The 23,509-nt window shown below is 39.2% G+C and overlaps 2 protein-coding genes across 8 annotated transcripts in view; one reads left to right on the forward strand and one right to left on the reverse strand.

Annotated features, from left to right (window-relative positions):
* The window catches only part of RBKS (ribokinase), a 71,165-nt gene extending 69,148 nt beyond the window's left edge, over positions 1 to 2,017 (reverse strand). For 2 of the 3 annotated variants that reach the window (XM_027681955.1, XM_027681956.1), the window contains exon 1: positions 1,729 to 1,853. In XM_027681955.1, coding sequence (XP_027537756.1) covers positions 1,729 to 1,778 — 50 coding nt within the window. In that variant the 5' untranslated portion in view covers positions 1,779 to 1,853. Of the gene's footprint in view, positions 1 to 1,728 lie in introns of all 3 variants that reach the window. The other variant, XM_027681957.1, reaches the window with a different exon arrangement.
* Positions 1,646 to 23,509, forward strand: part of BABAM2 (BRISC and BRCA1 A complex member 2) — a 166,922-nt gene continuing 145,058 nt past the window's right edge. For 4 of the 5 annotated variants that reach the window (XM_027681950.1, XM_027681952.1, XM_027681954.1 and 1 more), the window contains exons 1-2: positions 2,082 to 2,154; positions 6,251 to 6,410. In XM_027681950.1, the coding sequence (XP_027537751.1) occupies positions 6,283 to 6,410 (128 nt within the window). In that variant the 5' untranslated portion in view covers positions 2,082 to 2,154; positions 6,251 to 6,282. Of the gene's footprint in view, positions 1,737 to 2,081; positions 2,155 to 6,250; positions 6,411 to 23,509 lie in introns of those variants that run through there. The other variant, XM_027681951.1, reaches the window with a different exon arrangement.

The following is a 23,509-nucleotide window of genomic DNA, read 5'->3' on the forward strand; positions in this document are numbered from 1 at the left end:
GGAAAAGGAACGTCTTGAGGTTAGAGCACCACATTTTACATTCCAGTGCAACGTCACGAGCATCTGATAGCTCATTCACACATAACGTCAAGATCAGTTCCACAGTTCTTACTCTGACTTACAAGACAACTATTCCTCTTGGAAAGCTGCCATCGTGTTCTGCAGATTACATAAAGCATTAAATCTTTCTGACACAGGTTCTATGATTATTTAAGGGATTTAATCATTTCTGCAACACAAGTCTATACCTAAATGGTACTTACTCCTCAGCATATTCTTCTAATCACATATTCTGCACTTTCTTGGCCCACAGGCTTTGGTATAATTGTCTGTGAATAGAGGATACTTTTTTACTGCAGAATTCCTAGCAGGACCAGCTGATGCTGTCCAGATACATAAACTTTTAAAGCCTATTTTAACCAAGTCTGCATATATAGTTTAGAAACAGATGTGTTTAAAATAGTGAAAATCAAAGACTGATTTGCAAGTTTACTGGGACTGACAAGGTCAGTTGGTTCAGGTAAGGATTTGCATCATTGCAAACTCTTGCAATTTTGCTTGAATTCTCCCGATATTTAGTATTCGCTATAAAGCCCAGGCTACAGGAACCAAGACCTTTTATGAGCCTCTGTGCTTTAATTTTCAGAAGACGTTTCCAGACCTTACCTATGTACAAAAAAAAAAAAAAGAAAAAAAAAAGACAATTAGACCCAAGTACTTAATTTGAAAAGCAAAATGCCCAGAAAAGGAATAAAAATAAATTAAGGCATTCCTTTAAAAAACTGATGTAATAATTTAAAAAACAGCTTTGGGGTGCAGAGGTACTAAATTTTTGAGGGCTTCCTATATCCACTTTTTGATCTGTTTGGATATGAACAGCTTGGGAGGCATTCCCTCTTGCCCTCTCCAATCTCATTGCAAAGTGTCACACAAAATGTTGCCTGCAAGTAATCAACTTACAACCTACTGTTTCATGGAGTTAACTTCGGTTTCTTTGTCATATTGTTACTTTCTCGTTTTTCCAGTGGTGACAAGTGCTTTGAACTGAAAATGTGTTACAGTTGACCAGCTTTATTTACTTCCACAAAATCGTGTCAGACTCCTCTGCTGGTAACAAGTCTCAGAGTTCACGGTTTCCCGTACAGGTTACTGTAAAACGCTGCTTTCCTGGTCAGGCCAAGGCCGACCCACTCGGCACAGCTGAGAACACAAACCCGAGTCTCCTCTCTCCAGTCACAGACAGCTGATCAAAGCTCCAGCGCACAAACACGTTCAAACTTCTCCCCGTTCCCACACTCTTCTTTCAAAGCACTATTTGCGGGCTGACATCACCCGGGCCCAGCCGCCCCCCTGCACAGAATCCCAGAATGGGTGAGGCTGGAAGCGACCACAGCGGGTCACCTGGTCCAACCTCCCTGCTCAGGCAGAGTCATCCTAGAGCTCATGGCAAACGATTGTGTCCAGACGTTCTTGAGCCTCTCCCGTGAGGAAGACTCCACACGCTCCCTGTGCAGCCCGTCTCGGTGCGCGGTCCCTCCCCCTCCCCGGCCGCAGCCGCGGTTCCCTCTGCCCGGGGCCGAGCGCTCCGCCCCTGCCATCCTGGCCTGGGGAGAAACGTGACGCCCGTCCGGCTCCAGCCCGGCCGGGAGTCCCCGCTCTGCCCCGAGTACCGCGACGCCCTGCGCTCTGCGACCTCAGGGCTGCAGGAAACCCCCTGGCGGTACTGACCTGACCAGGTCGGTCATGCAGGATCCCACCACCACTACCTGCGCGGCCATGGCGCCGGGCGGCCCCTGGACCCTGACCCGGACCCTGATCCCGACCCGGCCCGGCCCCGCCGCCGCTTCGCCCGTTGCCAGGGGCGACGGGCTGCCCGCGGGGGCCTTCGCCCGGCAGTGCTGCCCTGCCGAGTGCCTGCTGCCACGGCGGCTCCCCCTCCTCCCGTCTCCCCCGCCCGGCTCCGGCCGACTCCGGCCGCGGCCGAGCCGCCAGACAGCCCGCGCAGGCACTTGCGGCAGCCACCACTATCGGGGCCTGCGAAGACCCCTCTGGCCCGGGCGGGGACGGTGGCGGTGGCGCGGCGGGGCGGGGGCGCGCACGGCGGGAGCGGGGGCGCGCACGCCGTTGCCAAGCGGCGAGTTCCGGCCGCCGTAGGTAATGGCGGGGCCGGGGCGAGCGGGACGGGCACGGGGGGAGGGAGCAGCGCTCCTGCCCCTCCTGGGGCAGCAGCGGGCGAGATGGGATCCGGCACCGGGACGAGCGGGCCCAGAGTCGGCGGAGGCCGGTGTAAACAGCGGCGCTGGGGTGGGGCGGGGCGGGCGCAGCGCCGCGGGTGGTGGCCCCGCCGCCTTCGCACGGGGCGGCCCCGGCTGGGGAGGGAGCGGGGCTGAGCCGGGCTGGAGGCAGCCCGGAGAGAAACGGGAACGCAGGAAGTTCCAACTGAATATGAGGAAGAGCTTCTTTACTGTGCCGGTGACCGCGCACCGGGACAGGCTATCCAGAGAGGGTGTGGGGTCTCCCTCTCTGGAATTCAGGAACCATCTGGATGCAGTCCTGTGCAGTGTGCTCTAGGATGACCCTGTCTGAGTCGGGAGGTTGGCCCAGGTTACGCACTGTGGTCCCTTCCAGCCTGACCCACCTTGGATTCTGAGCGTTCTCCCGTCCCAGGGCTGAGGGAGCTCAGGGGTGTACCAGGACCCCGCAGATCCACGTTGTTGGGAGCATTCGGTGCGTGCGTTCGAGCACAGCAGCAGGAGGTGCTGGTGGTGGTGGGTCCCCTCCTTTCCCCACTCGCATCCAAACACCCGTTCCTGCCACCCCCAAAGTGAAAACCACACAACCACGTTCCCGACGGCCGCACCAAGAGGGTCAGACAGGAAAGGTCCCCTCTCGCTCCCAGGCCTCCATCACAGTATTAGCCTTTGCCACCTTAAAGCTTCACTAAATGCCCATAATGCTGTTGCCGGGGGTGGAGGGACAGACTTATCTCTCATCCAGACACTGTCCAGTGCCTGAAACAGTGCCTGGGACCCCGTGGTTACTGTGAGGCATATGTAACATTAGTCTGAAGTTATTAAGCCAGCTGAATCTAAAAGGATTCAACTACTAGTTTTGTTTGCTTCTTTCAAATGCTTTGTTTTGGAAGGGAAACAGTCCAGTGAATTTTGTTTTTGTTAATTCCTTTGAGTTTGTTGGTGTTTGGTTTCCAGTACTGTGGGAAAGTTAAACTAGGAAGAAAAAAAAGTGTATATGACGTCTGAAACTTAGGAAAATGGTACAAATTGTGTTCTAGTTTATAAAGCCCTTTGTTTACAAAATAAATTATGTTTACAAAATAAGTTATGTTTACAAAATAACTGATATGGCTTATTATATAGAAAGCATTGTGATTAAAAAAAAAAGATACAATAAAATCGGCAAAAATGCCTGACAGTAATTTATATCTTGTTTTGACAATATCTGCAAATTTTATTAACAAAAAGATAAGGAATCTCATTCTGCAGTTCATTTCGGAAGGTGCATCTGTTCAACTGTGGCTACCATGTGGATCTCTTATGTCTCACAACTTCTTTCTAATAACACAGTCCCCTTAAAATGAGGTCCTTGTGTATGAGTTTAAGATTTCTAAAAGGATAGCTTGTTTTTCAACATTTTGCATGGTTTAAGTTCTTATCTTCATAAGCCCACCTACCCCCTGCTTGAAATTACTCTTCCCTACAGCAGGGCTGGCAGACTAAAGTATGTGCCCTGTTTTAGCCACTCTTGTGTTTAAACTCATCTTTATTAGCAGTTCAATGTAAGCCATTGGACTTCGCATTGAAATAGGTCAAGTGTGGGCTTGTGTTCTCTCAGTCCCTCTGGGGAAGAATAAAGGTAAGTAGGCAGTAATTTTTGGTAGAAAGGTACCAAACAGGAGGTAATGCATTACATTGCTGTAGGTGTTTGCTAAGCAAAGTTGTTGCTGTTGTCAATTACAGCAAATCATATCGGTGAAGAGAACACATTATATACCAGGGCATGGATACTTAGTCTTCAGCTTCTTTGCTGCCATAAAATGTGGGAGCCAGTGTATTAAAGATAATTACTGTTTTTAGGAAGTCTTACTTTATTAGTCTTTCTGTTTGCCTTAATGTGCCTGGCCTTTGTTTTATTCAGATACATTCCAAATAGCAGGACAAACACTCTTTCTTGAGCATTGCTTTGTATTGCTTCGGTGTGAATGACTTTCATGAGAATAGAATGTGAAACAGAATGTGAAATTAATGTTGCTCCCAGTTACAGAAGACTTTTAGTTTGTAGAAGATCCCATAGTTACTGACTAATACTTGTAAACTGAGTGTGAGAAACAACAGAAAATTGCGGTTATTGCCATGAGTTGTTCACACTCTCTTTATGGAACACTTATTAATACAACAGTCCCTATGCAGCATTTTGTAAGAAAGTGAATGCAGCATGTATTGCTGTTTTTCAATTAAATGCATGTTTTAAAAAATATCTTGTAATGGTCAGAGTTTAAGTATGAGCTCTTTTGTCCCACTGATGTGGCATGTTTATGTTACCTTCAATCATTTACAACCTTTTTGTCCAAAACTGCCAATTCAGTTAATTTTCAGATGAAACTGTGCCTAAGAATATGATAAAATATGTTAACATTTTAATAGTTTGGTTAGCCTTCTTTTCTCCCGCTTGTCTTACCACAGTCTGTTGTTGTCCACGTACCCTAGTCTTTTTGTGGTGCCATGAGTTAAAACGTGTGCATGCTCAGTTTCTGCATTTCACTTAAAAAGCAACAGGTTCTTAAAGGGTGCTAACTTGGTGGCCTGTCTGATTTATCATAAGGTCACGCAAGTGCAGTATTTCTGAAAAAAACTGTGCTTAAACTGTGTCTGCATCAGCTTCCTGATCTGTTATGTGAAAGAAGATGAAGGTCAAAGACTATGGCGATACCACGGAAGGAGAAGCAGTGTTAGCCTTTAAAAGGCATCATGAAGTCCTAATAAAGTCCAGTGTAAAAGTAACACTGGTTATGGGTACGCTCATCTCATCTCTCATCTCATGGCTAGGCTTCGCGAACGAAGATTTGGGAAGGGCTCTACCCACGTTTGTTGCAAGCGCATTGGTGGCTAAAAAGGCCAATACGAGAAAGGCATGTCGGGTTGCAAAAGGCACAGCAGAAATACTCCTTAGATGGTATATTCTGCAAGGCACGATTCTTTCTGTGTTGTCTTTTCTCCTCAAGGGTGATCCTGCGTGTGTTCTCAAAAGCATCGGCAGCGTTATAGATGGTGTGTCTCCAGGCCTCCCGATTGGAGGCCAGAGTAGACCAGTGATGATGATCAATATGGCCAGGGCTGAGATGTTGTTTCAGGGAGTCCTTGTATCTTTTCTTCGGGGCTCCTCTCTTGCGGCAGCCAGTGGCAAGTTCACCGTAAAGCAGGATCTTAGGGAGGCAGTGGTCCTTCATCCTGGAGACGTGCCCTGCCCAACGCAGCTGTCTTCTCAGCAACATGGCCTCAATACTTGTGACTGCTGCTTGTTCAAGAACAGATGTATTGGTCACATAATCTGACCAGTGGATGTTTAGGATTGTACGAAGGCAGCATTGATGGAAGCGTTCTAGGAGACGCAGGTGGTGGCGGTAGATGACCCATGATTCAGATTCGTATAAGAGAGTAGACAGCACTATGGCTCTGTAAACACTGATCTTTGTACTTTTCTTCAGGAGTTTATTTCGCCAAACTCTTTTATGAAGCTTTCTGAAAGTACTATATGGGTACACTAGTGCTATTAGAAATTGCACGTGAGAATACGGAAAAATAATCAAACCCTTGGGCCCATTGCAATTATTGTAAGTCCCGTTGATTTCAGTGGAAGCAGAGGAAATGTGGCTTGTCAATTACAGACCTAATGGAAATGCCTACAAGGTGGTCTAAGTTGTAAACTGTCAGAGTGGCCCTCAGTTTTTTTCTCTTTCTCAGAGGGATAGGACCTTAATTACAGGAACCTAGGACATAATTCTGTTTTTATGTCTATATGGAATAAACGGGCTTCACTGAATACTGCAGAGGTAGGAGGAAAAAAACCTACCTGTTCTTATTTTTAGTTTATAAACCTGTGCACACTTAGTAGTTACTTGTAGTCCTTTGTGTGCTTGGCTTTTCTTTTGGTGTTTGCAGAGTACGTGTGAATTTACATGAAATAAGTAGGCTGTTTTTGGATTTTATTTTTTTCCTTTGCCATCCCTTTGCAGCTCAAGAGAAAAGGAAGGAGTAACATACTAAAATGTCACCTGAAGTTGCCTTGAACAGAATTTCTCCGGCGCTCTCGCCCTTCATTTCCAGTGTGGTCAGAAATGGAAAAGTAGGACTGGATGCTACTAATTGTTTACGGATTACAGACTTGAAATCTGGGTGAGTTCCTTGTCCAAGAAGAATACCCAGCCCCTCACAGTTGAGATGTCTTTTCAGAACTGGATTTTATTAGGTTCATGTGCATTTGAGCTCTTTGAATATAGCTGGAGCTGACATTCCAGCTACATTACTTTTTGTACTTTTTTAGTTCGGGAAACTTAATTTGTCATATTGTTGGCAATAATAATCTTGTTAAAACACTTTCATCGCTGCCACTTGATAGTGCTGGTTTTCAGCAGGGAGATAGTTATAAACATTTTTTCCTGTTGTTTACCACTTTCTTACTCGATCTTCTCTGTAATTTAAAAATTGAAGATAAATTTGTGTGACCTTACCTGTAGGCATGAATATGCCAAAACAGAAAAAAAACCCCCGCCCTTTCTTTTATCTGACCTCCCTCAAGTTCAGAATATCAAGTAGCTATAGGGCCAAGTGTTTGAAATAGGCCAAACTCCTTCTTTTATTTTTAATTCTAGAAGGGCTCAGATTAGCTTTCAAGTAGTGATAAAATTTTGGGATTCAAAAAAGATGAAGAGACTTCTGTGTTACACACAGAGGTGTGTAACCTCTGTGAATAGTACACTGGGTAAAGAAAGTAGACTTTACTTTAGGCATTGTGCAAAGAGGGGAGACTCCCAAGGTGGCTGATAAAAGAGTACTTGAGATAAGACATGTCAGAAATTGCTTTATTCTTTTAGAGTTGAGCATCTAACAGCACCCATTGATTCAGGTATTTATTTTGATACTGGAGCTCAGAGCCTGAAATTACTTTTGCTTAAGGTGTCCAAGTCGTCTGTTTTGTACAAACTATTGCTTTGTGTACCATTTCAAATGATAGCTAATGCAATAATTGATCTTGAGATCTTGAGAACCACCACAAACTACTCTTGTTAAAAATTTAGTTCTGCTGAAAACAGTTTAATATGCTCCTATACACTGTTTTATTATGGTTTCATGGAGAGCTTGGGAGGTGCTTTTCTGGTGGTTATAATGCCTTTTCAAGAAGGAGGTTTGAATTCTGGGGTTAGTTTGAAAGCAACCATTCCCTCCCTGTAAGGTGCTGTGACAGAGTACAGATTTACTTGGAGGTCTCAGAAGCCATGACTTCGTAATTAGCGTTGACTGGCTTGACATTTAGGCTTGCAAATTATGTAAGATGGGCTGAGCAGTTCTGCATCTGCTGCTGTCATTTCATGCTGGACCTTGTTACTCTTGAGCTAGTCTTCTAGGAAGGCTTAGATGGGACCTGTTGAAATCTTGAGAGAGAGGAATACAAAGAAAGTAGAGAGAAAACACAGCTGTAGTTGGTGGTAAAAGTATCAGTTTGTTGGGAGGTAGGTAAGAGTTTTGATCTCTGCCCACTGAATGCTTATGCTGCCTGTCCGACTTTAAATGAATAGATTGAAATAATAAAAAGCAGTATTTTCTAGTTGACTCTTTTCAACGGTACTTTTAAAAGGTTTCTAACATTTTTGGCCAATGATCTTATCAAGAAATCTTACTTTTGTTATATCCTGAATGTTTTCCAAGACTTTATTCTTTAAAAACTAAAAACTGCCACCAGCTGCATCTGTCACCCAAACCCAGTGATTCAAATTGTATTGTCACTGTGTTGAATGTGGAGTCTACGCACAAGTAAAGCACCTGACAGAGATTGTCTCATACCTTGTTTAAAGACATAGGCTCAGCTGTATGCATGTGTTAGCAATGTTGTTTTTTCTGGTTCTGGAACATAGAAATGAAACTCATTTTTGTGTTGGGGCTTTGTTTGGCTTGATATTATTAGGAGATGGAGTTGGGATAATCAAGATTCTGCATTTAGTTGAGAATTATTTTTTAAGGTTTTTTTTTGGTACAGCTAAGTTACTTAAAAACATTATTTTAGACAGGATTAATTAGCGATTGCTTGAAATTTCTTTGAAATGTAAATTTCATGCATGTGTGTTTTTAGGAAAGATTTTTGTTGTTTATTACAAATAATTCATTGTTAGTTTATTTATATGAGAAAATTTTGAATTTATGCGTCAGGGTGGAAATACGAAGTTCTTGTGATTTAGTGCCTTATGATGTCACTGAACAGGTAAATAGTGTAAAATTACTTAACATAAGATGGATGCATCACAGTATTAGAGGGAAATCCTTTCCATAATTGAAGATGTAGTTCAGGGCTCTTTAACCTTTAATATAGGAGCCTTTGGTTCTCCATAGACTGTTTCTGAGAGTCCCATGTCAGTCGATAAATAGCAAAGTCCCCAGCCCACTGTGTTGCTAGAAGGTTTAAATTTGTTTTGCACCTCTAAAGGAAAACTTCACTGGTCTCTGAGGGTTCAAAAATGGCTTGCAGATCATGGGTCTACTCTCCTCCCCTGCCATTGTATCCCAAGGATATCCAAACCCCTGTGTACTTTCACTTTCTTTACGCTTTTTTAAAAGGAAAAAATGACAATACGGATGAAATAATCAGCAGAGGTAAATGTAGGTACCTGATACCCACATGAAGAAACAGAAGTATGAGACCATCATGGCTAGGCTTCACGAACGAAGATTTGGGAAGGGCTCTACCCACATTTGATACAAGCACACTGGTGGATAAAAAGGCCAATACGAGATAGACAAGTCCGGTTGCAAAAGGCACAGCAGAAAGACTCCTTAGGTGATATTGGCAAGACACGATTCTTTCTGTGTTGTCTTTTCTCCTCGAGAGTGATCCTGCGTGCGTTCTCAAAAGCATCAGCAGCGTTATAGATGGTGTGTCTCCAGGCCTCCCGATTGGAGGCCAGAGTAGACCAGTGATGATGATCAATATGGCCAGGGCTGAGATTTTGTTTCAGGGAGTCCTTGTATCTTTTCTTCGGGGCTCCTCTCTTGCGGCAGCCAGTGGCAAGTTCACCATAAAGCAGGATCTTGGGGAGGCGGTGGTCCTTCATCCTGGAGACGTGTCCTGCCCAGCACAGCTGTGTTCTCAGTAACATGGCCTCAATACACCTGTTCTAGAACAGATGTATTGGTCACATAATCTGACCAATGGATGTTTAGGATTGTACGAAGACAGTGTTGATGGAAGCATAAGACCATAGAAGTTGGACATAAACATAGATGTTGAATAGGAGGAAAATGAAGATATCTGTTGTTAGAGAAATGGGGATGAGGTACAGAACATTAATTGCAAAATTCCCTTTAGTTTCAGTGGGTTGAAATCAGGCTTTCAACTTAAAAAGCAGAACAGGCAGCTGAGGAAGAGGTGCTAGGTTAAATGTTTGAAGTCAAATAAAAGGCAATTCTTGATCTCAAATGAATATGACCATTTTAGAAGTACTACCTGTTCAGGAACTTTGCTTTTGCATAGTGATTGTACATTTACTGACACATGAGTTGTACACACTCTAGTTTATACTGTAAAGACCCTGACCTAGACTGAGTTTATTACAGAATGTGCAGGTATTTTATGCTTTAACTGATGTGTTGTGTGGAAGATTTTTCAGAATAAATAAATACAATCTTACTGTAACCTTTAAAATATTAAAATACTTAAGATAAATGTCTCAATAGCTATTAACTTTGAAAACAGAAGTATCTGTAAGCTTAAGGGCCTGCCAGCTGCATGGCTACTCCAATGTCATGTACCACAGTATTACTCTTATAGAGAACTATGAGGTACTGTACCCTGACAATCCAGTGCTTCACAGTGTATAATGAAACAAAATGTCCAGACTGATGATCCATCTATTCTCATTTCTCAGGTTTTAGAAACTGAAGCCATGGTTAACAGGGATTAATGGTAACATACTGAATACAGTAGTATCTCTAAGGCCTTGCCCATTCAGAGCCTTGGTTTTGACATTCTCAAAAGTGGAAAGAATTTCCTTTTTATTCCACCAGTACAAGATCAAGCTCCAGATTTTAGCCTATCATGTCAGTTGATTTTGATTTGCAAATGGCAAACATATTAAGTCTATAATTATTTCAAAAGTCAAATCATATGTCAGATGGTTTTAGTAAGGAACTTGTTTTATACTTATTCTGACTTATTGCTGAGACCGACAACTTAGTTTTGTTGTGTTTTATAAACTGTATTAAAGAGCTGATGTTAGATTAAGAGTATGAAGTAGATGATATGTTAATTTGCTTTGCTTGCAAGTGTGGGAGGGAAATATGTCATAGTAAGGAAATCCTATTGTTTTGCAGTCTTTAAGTATGTAAATGTTTTATAATAATATGTTACAGTTCCATAATGTCTGTGTGTTTTACAAACTTATTAGACAGTACCAGTCTCATCAGACACTTACATACATTTACATCTATGAGTAGGACATTCAGGACCAAGTCCTATTTATGGGATTTATATGGCCACTGCTGATGCAGAGTGAGTAAAGAAATGTGGGTACCCCTGAACTGAGTTCAGCAATACGACATGGGAAGGAAGAGGTAAACTCTTCAACAGAAATAGTAATAAAAAGTTAGGTGGCCAAGTCTTCTTGTAAAAAGGGCTCCACAGTGAACAAAAGTAGAACTGGAGTGTTAAGTTGCATCTGAAATATAGCACCTGCAGCAGCATTGATTCCCGTGATAAGAAAACCCTGGCAGGCATCTCTGTTGCATTAATAAAAGACCTTCTTTGAGATGACAGAGTGGATCAAAGCATTTTGAACTCTTGAATAGGATATTACTTTGTTCTAGACCCAAAGAAAATACTGCTGCCAATTGAGTCAATGCCGTATATCGTATCATCCAGTTAATCTCCACTGGTGTCTCTTTGAAATAATGACCCATCTTAATTAGATATTAAAATCTACTCATAACCAACTGAACTGTGGCTGAGGCATTTCTCTTAGCATTTACACATATAATCATGGGAAAGATGTTGAATAGGGAAAAGTGATTATTATGTAGATTTAGAAATAGAGGACATTTTCCTATGTGAAGGGTGTTTAATTGTTGTATAATGTAGAATCCAGTTATTTAAGAGACTGCTGCTTTTCCTACGGTGCGTTACAAGAGTGAAAAACATCATTGTGGTGGTCATTGCCTTTGAGAACTCTTTTCTTCCCTACAGCTGTTCATCAGGGCCCATGCTTAGGCTTCAAATTATGCTGCAAGCCTATTCTTACTCAACAAACTTGATTTTGTTTTTTAAATTACTTTGATGTGTTCCACCAGGCAAAATTTCAAAATGAATACAGTGATTTAAGGCCGCATATATTAGGATTCCATTTTTTTTAGATATCCACTCATAACAAAATTTTAAATTCCATACTTATTTGGTTATACTTATTCCATACTTATGAGGAGATTAATTGTGGAATTTTTATATAACTGGTTTGTAGTAAACTGTGTTGATGTTGGTATTCTGTTCATGCACCTGTCTGATTTGCTATTGATTTCTGTCTCTCTGGTTGATACTGAACTATGTGTACAATTAGTTATGACCCTGAAAGAAACCTGTATGAAGAGTGGTCAAAAGAACGTAATTCTCTCTGGAGTAGGTTTTAACATACAAAATCACTATGAAGCTGTAATAAGATATTTATAACTTTATTGCCCTGCTTCCTGATTTACTTTTTTATGTTATCAAGCAGACTGCAATATGCTTTGGTATTTCCCTTTCTTTTGGGCATTTCCCTTTTTAAAATAAATATGCATTTTTATGTGCGTATTTTGGGAAATAATGTTGGGCTTAGCTGTGAAATACTATTACAATACTGTAGCAGTTATTTAAAGCTTTTGCTTGATCTTTTGCTTTCGTTTAATTTAAAGATTCTACTTCAGTTACTTGAGTAAGGTTCACATCTGTCACTCACATTGATGTCTGTAGTTAGGTTTTTTTAACATAGATTTTTTTATGCATGAAGTTTAATGAATCTGACTCTTCTGAACACAATTACTGTGAAAAGCTTTTTAAAAATAATTGTGTTTTGCTCAAAATGTGTACTTCAAAGGACATGGCAGTTTCCAGAAGTGTGGTCTTACGCATCCTTTAGTCCTTAGCTATATTGGATAAGTCATAATCTATTACTTTTTCACAGAGTAGGTCATTTCCTTCCAGTTTCTGATAACAAATAAATTTCTTCACTGCATAGAATCTTTCTACTGGAAGCTTGTCATTCAAGTAAAATTTAAAAGGCTGAAGCTCTGATGGGACAGCTTGAGAGAGTTGGTGCTGTGGAGCAGCACTTGGAATTCAAACAGCAATTTTAATGTGCTGGTCCAGAAAGACTGACTGTCTCCAAGGTTGTGCTCTTCTGCATTTGTTTCTGAATGTTGAGAAAACAAAGGCAAAATGTCTGTCTGATAAAAGATCTAAGTGTAGCGTATACATTTGGTAATGGTTTTGTAAATATTCTCCACAAAGTCTGGCATTCTTTTTACACCAGTTTTAAACAAGGTACTTGAAGTCTTTCAGAAAAAAACACACGTGTTTGCAAGTTTCAAGTGCTATGAGTAAAGAAAGGATTTTAAGAAGTAAGGGTAGCATTATATAATTGAGGTAACTTGGGCTCTTGTTTGAAAGCCTACATACATTTTCCTGAGATTTCTTCAATTTGAATACTGCACAATATGTCTTTGCTCATATTTTTGGATTGGGACAGTGAGTAACTTCCTCTTGTCTGACCTTGAAAAAAGTGAACGTCATGTTTTTTTATGCTTTAATAAAAATTAGAAGAAAGTACTTTATACAGGTGACAACTGTTTCTTTTCTGATTTATTTAAAGAAAGGATCACATGATGTAGTACTAATAAGTGTGCCAAATGCTGTGGGAACGATGTACCTTCGCAAGTGTTTAAATGTGTGATTTTGCTATTTGTGTCTTGGAAGTTCATTGAAAAACTGGGCTTATGTTATTGTAGGTTTCTGTCCAGATCTTTCTTCTGTTGTAGTGGATGTCTGTCTTACTTCTTTGTGTTGTGCGTCACTGCAGGAGAAAAAATTCTTAAGACTAAATTTTTTGTTGTTGAGACATCTAAAAATCTAATAGTTGGTACCTGGCCCAATTTCTTTGTTTCCAAACCGTTGCATCACACAGATGCAGCATTTATTTAATGTGATCTGGACAGATCTCTAGAATACTATGCATCTTGGTTGCATATTGCATTTCACCAGAAGATGAGAACAACTGGCTTTTAATTTTTTATTCTTCTGCTTAGTAGAGAAGTGTATATTCTTGGATAGCTGGCTGGTAAATTCTTCCACTCTTACATATGCAATTATACTTCTTGTATGCCTGACTCTCATATGCATATGTGCATACATGGCACAACATTAAATAGCTAATGTACACTTGTGATGAAGCTGAGACAAAATATGACAATTTTTTGTTTTTGCAGACATGGTCTGATGGGTTTAGGGGCTTTAAAAGCATAGCAGATGATCAGAGGCTTTGTCTTGACAGACTGGTATGCAGTAGTGTTGAAGATTTGATTCTGCTACATTTATTTTACAGCCAACAGAAATCCATGGGAATACTTCTGTAAACTACTTCTGACTGCTTCTGTGAGTCAGTGATACTGAAGGAAGAAAACCATTAATTTTTTAAAACAGTATCTGTACACTATTTTCTGGCTACACAGTCATTCTATAACAGTGTGGGAAATAAAAAAACTGTACAGGTCTTCTTTTCTAATGCATTGATCACTATGTAAGTCTGATTAAAGAACTGAAAGGGAATTTTCATTGTTGTAAGAATATCTTTTGTTGGCACTTAAGTTGACATCTCTTCATTGCTGCTCTTTTAAATGGACGATTATAAATGCTTTGGGACCTTGTGAGCCATCAGTCATGGTGCTCTTTCTTTTGGCTAATGGAGGAATGCATTTTTCTGACTGTTTGACTAACTCTGTCCATCACTGAATTTGCAGTGTACATTTAATGTCTCAAATTCAATTGGAAACAGAATGATACTACCAATGCAATGCTATGCCTGAGCTATTTTAATCTGTTTCTTGAGATACTTAGCTTAGGCATTTACTTGGCACTGCACTGCCCAGTGTAGATATACCTCAAAGCAACTATTCTCTAGCTGAAAGTGAGCATCTGAAAAGAATACTTAGAGCTGTAGGTATAAACCAACAGAGTTCTGTTTGCTCTTGAAGTTGATGTTTTTATTGAAGATACTAAATTCTGTCCATAAGGTAAAGGTAAACCTCTTAATTAATCCATAGCAAAGTAAAAGTTGATAAAAGGGAACATACTTAGTTTGTCTTTCCTGAGAGAAGGGAATTAATGTGTCTGAGACAAACCACTCCACAGTGTAGGCCACAGGTTCTTTTCTTTGTAGTCTCTGGTATATGGCTGAAAGAGCAAAATTAGACCACTAGGACTGAGTATTTTTAATATTGTAAGTTAAAAGAATCCCAATGAAATTGAGAAACGTAAAGGAAATTGCAGAATTCCATTATGGTAAAGAGACAAAAAAAGTCAAATATAAGACCCTCTAAACTTACATTTTCCTAAAAAAAGTTAACCCCAGATTCCTAAGCATCACTGAAATAATATTTTTAAACCAAAAATATGACAGAGTACTGGTTGCTCTCTTTTAGATGGTCAGTTCTTTTTTCAACAGAAAAACTTGTTTGGATTGTTCTTGTTTATAGTTAGAGAAGAACAAGGAGAGGTGAAGGGTTCTTGAGCCATGTTTCCTGGAGCACATGTAACATGCAACTATACAGGGCTTGTTTTCTGCAGGTGCAATTCCACATAGTGGTCTGTTGTAATTTTAGCTATGATTTTCCTTTTCCATTGGTCTTTTTAGTCTATTGCATATCTTTCATGTTGTAATTAATCTAAAATAATTCTAGATATAGGAGAACTACTGATATTTGTATTTAGGTGTTATCTTTTTGTAGGCTTTCTGCTCTGTCTCCAGTCTTGTAGTATTTTATATAAATATACACAATTTGAAGTTGCCCTTTTGAAAATATGTGTGACTGCAAGCTGTGGAGTTACATTCTAAATGTGATGATCCTTGCTTGACCTAACTTTCATATCCAAAGAACCGAATTCATGGCTCTTGTATTAACATAAATTTCTTCTGAGAGAGTATAAGATTAGGAAATCAAATAATTAGAGATCCATGACCAGAAAGCTCTAAAACTCTGCAGTTAGAAGAAAATTTTAAAAAGGAAATGTAGAAAGGCATAGGATCAGTGAACCCCTCCTAATATGCATAGAATCATGGAATCATTTGGTTTGAAAGGTCATCACCTTAAAGGTCATCTAGTTCCAACCCCCTGTCATGGGCAGGGATGCCACCCATCTGTTGTTTAGTTAGTTTCTTAAAGGGAGAAAATATATAAACATGGACTATGCTTTTAGTCCCTATGTTTTTTTTCCTGATACCGATTCATTGTATTTTCCAATAACTCAAACAGTTCTATGGTGTGAAATAAATTACTTTGAAAATAGGTTGGGAGCCCTTATGGTTACTACAGCCGGTGTTGTGAGCAATGCTAAATGACTTATTAAAGCTGACGTTTATAATAGCTCAGCTTTTGTGAGTTGCTCTGTGAGTATGCTCTTTCTGTGAGCACTGAAAGGATATGAAACTCCAGGTGGTTGACTGTAATCTTATACTTGGTGAAGAATGGTTCTCATTTAGAGTAATTTAAAAGTAGAAATGTTCCCTGTCTGATTTTTCTTTTTTCTTCAGAAATTGAATTCACGTTAGTGAACATTAGAAGCAGAACATACGACCTTATTAGGTTCTAACTCATTGCAAAGCAATAGATAATCAAATGGCAGTTGTGAAAATATGAAGCAGGATTTGAGTCTGTCAGAAGGGGAGGGAGATGAAGTAAATCCAAAGGATGCATCTGCCATCCTTCATACTCTTCTCTAAAAATTTGCTTATGAGTTCCAAGGCTTTGGGGTACAGCTGGTCTTACAGTATAATGAAGTAGTGACTTTTCCTTGCCTGAATGTGTGACAGAAGGGTAGTTTATGATACTGTGAATTCACTAGTTTATTTACCTAAACATGCTCTACTGGAGTGTTATTAGCATTATCCCATTGCAATTGTCTTTATTTCTGTTAATTTTTTCTAACTGTTCATTAAAATTTCCATTTTCTGTTTCTATTTTATACTTTTGGGGAGTATGTGTGTGCCATATGTAGTTTTTGAAAAGAATTCTATGCAATTACCAGAGTGTAAAAGATCTTGCTTACAAAGGAAATCAGTTTGATTACAGCAATGTTTGCAAGGTATGTTTGCAAAGTGTCTTTTGTTGAAAACTTTTCTGTTGTCAATTCCTAATAATTTTTCTTAATTAGTATCATAATTAGCTCCCTGAGACCCAATAATAATGAGCTCCCACCCTAAACTGTAGGGATTCTATGAATGGAAACTTTTGAGATAGTCTGTATTCAGAGCTTTTCTTTCAAGTACACTTGCAATTATAATAGATGTGGTGCTTCATGTTTCTTTTTGTGGTGGCCCTTTCCAAACTGTCCTGCTATGATGACTGGAAAAGAGCTCTTCCAAACCCAGCCTTTGTAGGTTAAATGAGCAAGGAGTTTGACACTAAAAAAAAAAAAAAAAATCAGAGTCGTGGGGGGTTTTATGTATTTTAATTTAATATAGAAGTTCTCTGAGATGATTTAAAAATGTTTATTTATGTATGTGTGCTTCCTGTGTTTCCCTCACAGAGGCTGGACTGAACATCTGCCTCCAGCAGAGGCAGCCATACTTTGGGAGATTGCAGAACGCCTGCCACAAGATTGGGGCAGCTGTGAAGGAGATTTGCAGTTCTAGAAAAAGTCCCAGAGCTCTCCCCACCTCTGACATCTGCTTTGGCAAACTGTCACTCATATTAAGAAAATTACGTTTTCTGTTAATGTACAGCTGCAATATTGTTTTACTACAGATAGTAGTCACTAGATGCATTTGTGTAATGTTTCTCCTGAAAGCAGATTGCTGACACTGAATTGATTTTAAATAGTTATTTGAACTTTACTTTTGAAAAATGCAAATCTGTCTGTGGGTACAGGAGGGAAGTGAGTGGTTGTTTTTCTAGGGTATATGTTCTGCCTGTTTTCTAAAAATTCTAGTTAGTGTGATGAACTTCATATAAGAAAACTTAAATATATGTAAAGGAAAATCAGCACTTACAGTAGATGAAGGTTTTATTGAGGATATAGTTTACATATCTGGAGGCACCTTGAAATTTCTCAGATGATAACTATGGATTGAAATGCTGTTGCAGTTACAGAATATCACCTATACTAACAGGATTTAAAAACAACATCATCTGTTTGCAATACCAAAATAGTCTTTGTCTATAGTTTAATTTTATATTAAGTTTGAAGAAATCAGATAGGGTAAAGGTGAGCTTTGTAAAAACAGTGGGTTTACCAATTGGAAAGTTCTTTGAATAATTATCAATTGACTTTCAGATTTTAATATTTTAATTAAAAGATGCATGTAAGTAGTGATTACTCTAAATGTAACTGGATTTTTCAAAAGCAGTGGTGTGTGTCTTTTAAGTGCAAGTCTTTCTCTCTCATATGTGTGATACATATCTCTATATAAAGAAGGGGAACTGAAGATGAAAATTGATTGACTAGACTATCTCTCCCATTTCAAATTTTGCCTGATTGACAGAATTTTGATTGGATCTGTTTGTTTTCAGCAGCAGCTGCTCAGTACTCTTCTTGTGTACTTACAGGCTTCTGAGTGCCTCTTAAGCTTTGTGCACTGCTGCAGCGAGCTGCAGCATGATACAGTTTTTCACTGTCACTGTCAACTCTCTAAAACATGATTTTCACCATTTTTCTGTTTCCTGATCCTTGCAAAAAACCTGTCACCTGCTGGCCTTCCTTCTACTCTCCTCCCTCCTCCATACACTTTAATTTTTCTTAATGCCTCTGTACATGACTTACCCATCTGTTGTGAATTCTACAATTAATTCTTAATTAAATGGGATGAAATGCTGTGTCTTCAGAGAACACTGGAGCAGATTTCCATCTAAAAAATTGGAGGAAAGAGGAATCTGTAGGCATCGACAAAGGCTGTTCTACTGAAGTTTAAGGTGTTTTTCTTATCAAATGCCACATCAGAGTTTTGGGTGTAGTTTTGAGTTTGCTGCTTCTTATTAGTAACAAATGATGAACCTGTCTTTGCCTCTGAGTTATATTTGACTCTTGCTGACAAAACCTTCAGCCTCTAAACCTCTGATTGAACTGTGTCTTGTCATTCCTAAAATAATACTCATTCTTTTTTAACCTCTTGTATCGTGAAAGGAATCTGACCTCCTTTTTCCCTAACAGTGTCTTTATAGGATATATGTAACAGTATATATAGGAGCCACTGGAAACATATCCTAGGTGTATTGTGAAGGGTTGGAAACACAGCCAATGGTCACAACTGACTTTGTGGTGTTGCTTTTTATTTGTGAGTGTGTTGTTTTTAGTAGTGTTTTCCATCGGGGTATCTCTTACTCAGTGTGAAGCTTTCTTGGCTCTTACACCAACAGCCTGGTGAGCAAATAAAAGTTGTCTGTTATCCAAAAAAGTACTGATCCTCCAGAATGGCAAGCATAGCAGCCTAAGCACCATGAGATTAAAGAAGCTTTTGCATCTCTGACTATTCTGGTTAGACAGTCTCAGTATTAAGTTCCTGAAATTATAGAGGCTAAATTTCTTAGTCTAATTTTACTTTGCTGTTGTACAGTAAAGTTCACTGATGAGTTGTCTTCAGATAGTAAAGGCAGTAAAGCTTCCCTATGATCTATGAAGGAAGAATGACTAAACACATTGCATACTTTATACTCAGGGAATTTGATAGTCATCAGATAAATCTGACATGACTATTGGGGCTTACACCTATATCACAGATTAAAATAAGAAGAAATAAAAAGGAGGTAGCTCGTTTTTCAATAGAACTACCTCTGATGGTGTTTCTGGATATTTGCTATACTTTTATATGGTTGTAAACAGTGGATTTTAGGAGTTGTATAAAAAACAAGCTTCTTACTGGAATTTTGGGATATAAAGAGTTAGATTTGGAGAGGGGCGTTGATGAGTTTGGTTGGTTGGTTTTTTTAAAGTCTTTGGGTAGAATAACCACTCATCTCCTGACTTTAAGGATTAAGGTGGTAAACACTTGTGCTCTTGTTTCTTTGTGACTCCTTCAGTTGGCACAGAACATAATTTTGGATAAGATCTAACCAGAGCCCAAATGATTTAAAACTACTTGTCTTGGGAATGCTTTCAAGTGATGGTTTTAGAAGACTAGTTGATAGGAAGACTATGTTGAAATCTAAGGTTATCAGAGTCCTCCTTATCATCGTGGCTTCAGACCTGTAAAATATCAAAGTGGATTTGTTTTTTTAGCTTAAACGAAACAGAAGAAGTGTCAGTTCAACAAAATAGTTAATCGCAAATACATTGATATAAGAGAAAACCTCACTGTTAAACTCAGGTAGAACTGCATTTCTAAATCAGATAGAATTAATTTTGCAAAAAAAAATACTTTCTACTATACCTGTCCTTATAGGCTGATGCTTTATTCCAAGCAGGAAAACTGAGTGACTTTCCTGATTTTTTTTTCTTGGGTAATCTTTTTTGTTTCCTTTTGTGAATGGTAAAGAATTCTGAACACTTCTAAGTAAGTGTCTGGTGCTGACAGTGACTTTTTCTTTGTATAAGAACTGGTTTAGTTTTATTCATTGTGAAAGAAATCTTTTCCCAATAGGTCGCAGACAATCCCAACTGTAAGATGCATCAAACACTCAAAAACTTGTCTTCTACTTGGAATACTTATTCCATAGGGATATAATATATCTCAGCTGAAGTTTAATCTGCTGTATTTGCTCAAGGAACTTAGCTAAAATCTACTGCAAAAGAGAAAGGTTTGTATTCAGCTGTGGTTGCTTGCATACGCAGTTCTATCTGCCAGTTTCCAGCTGTAAGTCTCAGCACAGCCCCTTTGGATAGGGCAACATGATTTTAAGCAATACACTCACGAATATTCCTTCATCCCGGAAACTTGTCAAGTTGATGATTCTTTGATATTTTAGTAGGGAAACCATTGTGGGAGATCTTGTGGTATAGCATTAATCATCTTATGAAGACTAAGACATATTACTGCTCTGAGCATGAGAGCACTAATTCTTGCTTCTGTGGCTTTCCTGTGTAAAATATCGATTATTTAGATGAAGAGATGCAAACCAGTGTAATATTTTTCCATTAATAAAGAGGGAGATAACACATCCATATATCATGAGATGAAGTCAGCTTCTGAAATTAATTTTCAACACCAAGTATTACTGTTCTGCCAATTCCCTGTGAAGACAGGACAACAAATAACCTTTAAAGACTTTGTTACAAGTAATTCCTTTTCAAGTGGGACGTTTGTGTGGACCAGATTAAGTAAAAGGATCACATTTCCAAAAGACAAAAGTCTTACATTTTGGAGAAGATAGAGGTCATGTTTCTGGGTCAGTCGTGTATAATTATAAGATGTTCTCTCTGTTAAGGAAATTCAGGCAGGAGATTATGTTCCTACACAGGCCATTACTTCTGGCTTTCTGTCGAAATAGGGGCAGACATAGGCTGCTACATGAACCAAAGTTTTGATTTTCCATAGGAGTTTCATTCTTTTACTGTTTATACTAAAAAGAAGCTGCCTCCTTTCAAATGGATGTATGTAAGATTTCTGCTTGGTTGCTCAGCCTGTTGCATTTATTGAAGTCTCTTGTGCAGCCCAGCCAGAGCAATTGGGGGGGGAGGAGGGGGAAGACTGTGAATACTGTCACTTTCCATCACTTCTAGACCAGTAAAATTAAAAACATCTCTAGTGCAAGATAATAATATGGGAAAAGTACTTTATGTTGCTTTTAGGGACATTTACCATTAAATCAGGCTTTTATTTTAATGTTAAAAAATATTATACTTTCTGTAAGTATTTCCAAATGGCCCATTGTGCTAAAAGAAAAGATTGTAGGGTATTTGTAGGATCAGAAATTTTTGTGTCTGTTGAAAAGCTGACAACAGTGTAATTTTGATAGTATTGTGAGAAAAGTGTCTCAGACTGTGACCTGTGATACTTTGAAAGAAAATTTCATTAAATATTAACTGTTGTTGCAGAGATATTTTAGAACTTGAAAAAGGTTTTTTTATGTTGTGCTTTTTTGGGGGATTTTGGTATGCTTCCTGGAATTGGCCTTACATATGTTGTAAGACATAGAAATACTTTGGAAGTAGATAATAGTATCTATTTAGCTGTTAAATTCATTCACAGACATTAAAACACCCTCACAATGGGCACTCCCATTTTGCTGTTCTCACCTACTAAAAAGCACAGCTTGGAAAAAAATTATATTCTCTTGTTTTTGTTGCACTAGGGATCCAATCTTTTATATTCTCAAACCGATTTTACTCCCAGTGAGGCTGGTGATGCTTACTGTTCTTGCTAAGCCCTACCTAGATGTAATTTAAAAATAAGTAGTACAGACCATGAAATAAAAACAACCATTAAATAAAAACATTTTTCAGGTCTGTCTCTGTTGTCTGGCATGCTGCATTCCATAAACATTGGGTTTTTTCCATCATCAGTCTTTCAATAAAATGTGAAGTAGTAGTCCAGCAAAAGAAAACCAAGTCAGTGCATTCTTCCTGGATGAAGCAAGATGTGAACTAATCTGTTTTGAAACTTGCTTTCCATTCAAGTCTGCAGTATCTGATAGTAGTTATATCTCAATTATGTTTCTGTAGGTTGTTTTGCATGGTGCTCTCCTAAGACGTTGCAAAAACCTTTCTAAAGTGAAGATAGGATGTGTTTCTTCCCTTTTATTTGAAAGGACACATATAATTTCTATAATGATTCTGAAAAAATGTGGCGTATTCTTGTTGAATCAGTGTAGGCTGTTGACTGCATCTGGCTCTTAATTGCATCTGTCTTAGATTCTAGGTGCACATAAGTCGTTTGCTTATGTTTTTTTACTAATTTTATGGAAACTTCATTTAAGTTAATTGTTTTGTAGTTCTGTGGTTGCTTCTTTTTGGTGAAGCTACACATGGGCACAAATTTGAGTAAATAGTGAATGAAACTCACTGAGTAAAAACAATCTGAAGTTATTGCATGTGGTTTCCTGAACTTGCAAGAGGAAAGAGGAAAAGCGACTGTAGAGCCAGCATCTTGGAGAAATGGCTCTCTGAACCATTTTGAGTATGTGAGTGAGAATTAGGATAGCTCCATTTGCCCCAATGCCTTTTGTGTAGTAAGACAGAGCTGCAGCAGTTACTTTATTGTTTCTGATAAGGGAGGATCCGAAGATAGGATCAGAATTTTTTTGTTTTCTGGCCTACCCATCTTTTTGCTTTACAGTGTGTGTATGGCCCAGTACATGTGGGTTTTGTTCATTATATTTTCAGTGGTGTGTATTAAGAACTCTAACAGTGATCTGATATATAAGTTTAGGCAAGTTATTTTACCTTTGTGTACCTTATTATCACTCACTGTTTTTTCTAGAGTTGGCCAGTATAGCTTTGAGCTTTAAGTGGCTTGCAACAATTGTGCTGGGGCTAAAAAATTCTCAATTATATTGGGCTGGCAAGAAGATTTCAGAGTTATCAGGATCCCTAGAAACATAAAGCAATGAACTTCTAAGGACTTTCAGTATTTTTACTCCTGGGACCTGTCATATGCACAGCAGCCCACAATGGTGAAAGCTTCAGGGACAGTTCCTGACAGTGAAACAATTTGTGTCCCTGCTTCTCCATTTGCAGCTGAGATTTTGGTTTTGTTTGGGTTTTTTTTGTATGCAAATATTTTGGTACATGATTTAAAAGGTATGAAAAAGTTGGTCATCTCTGGCCTAGACACTAAACAGTTTGCTAGTGACTTTTCTATTCATAAAATGCTTTCTTATCACCGTGAAGCCCAACTGCTGCTTCAGTGCTTCAGATAAACTGGAGAGTCACAGATCATGAACATACATCCTCAATTGTGACGTAGCCTCAGATACCTGATTATGAAACTTGCTCGCCTGAAGGCTACTGTGAGACTTTCCACAAGGGAAAATTTTAATGTTATAGTAGGTAAAAAATGAGTAAATGTTGGTGTATTAAGATTCATCCCAGTTATATGGATGGCAGGGATAGGGAG

Source organism: Neopelma chrysocephalum, unplaced genomic scaffold (assembly GCF_003984885.1).
Source record: "Neopelma chrysocephalum unplaced genomic scaffold, ASM398488v2 Primary Assembly neopelma1_61b, whole genome shotgun sequence".
NCBI lineage: Eukaryota > Metazoa > Chordata > Aves > Passeriformes > Pipridae > Neopelma > Neopelma chrysocephalum.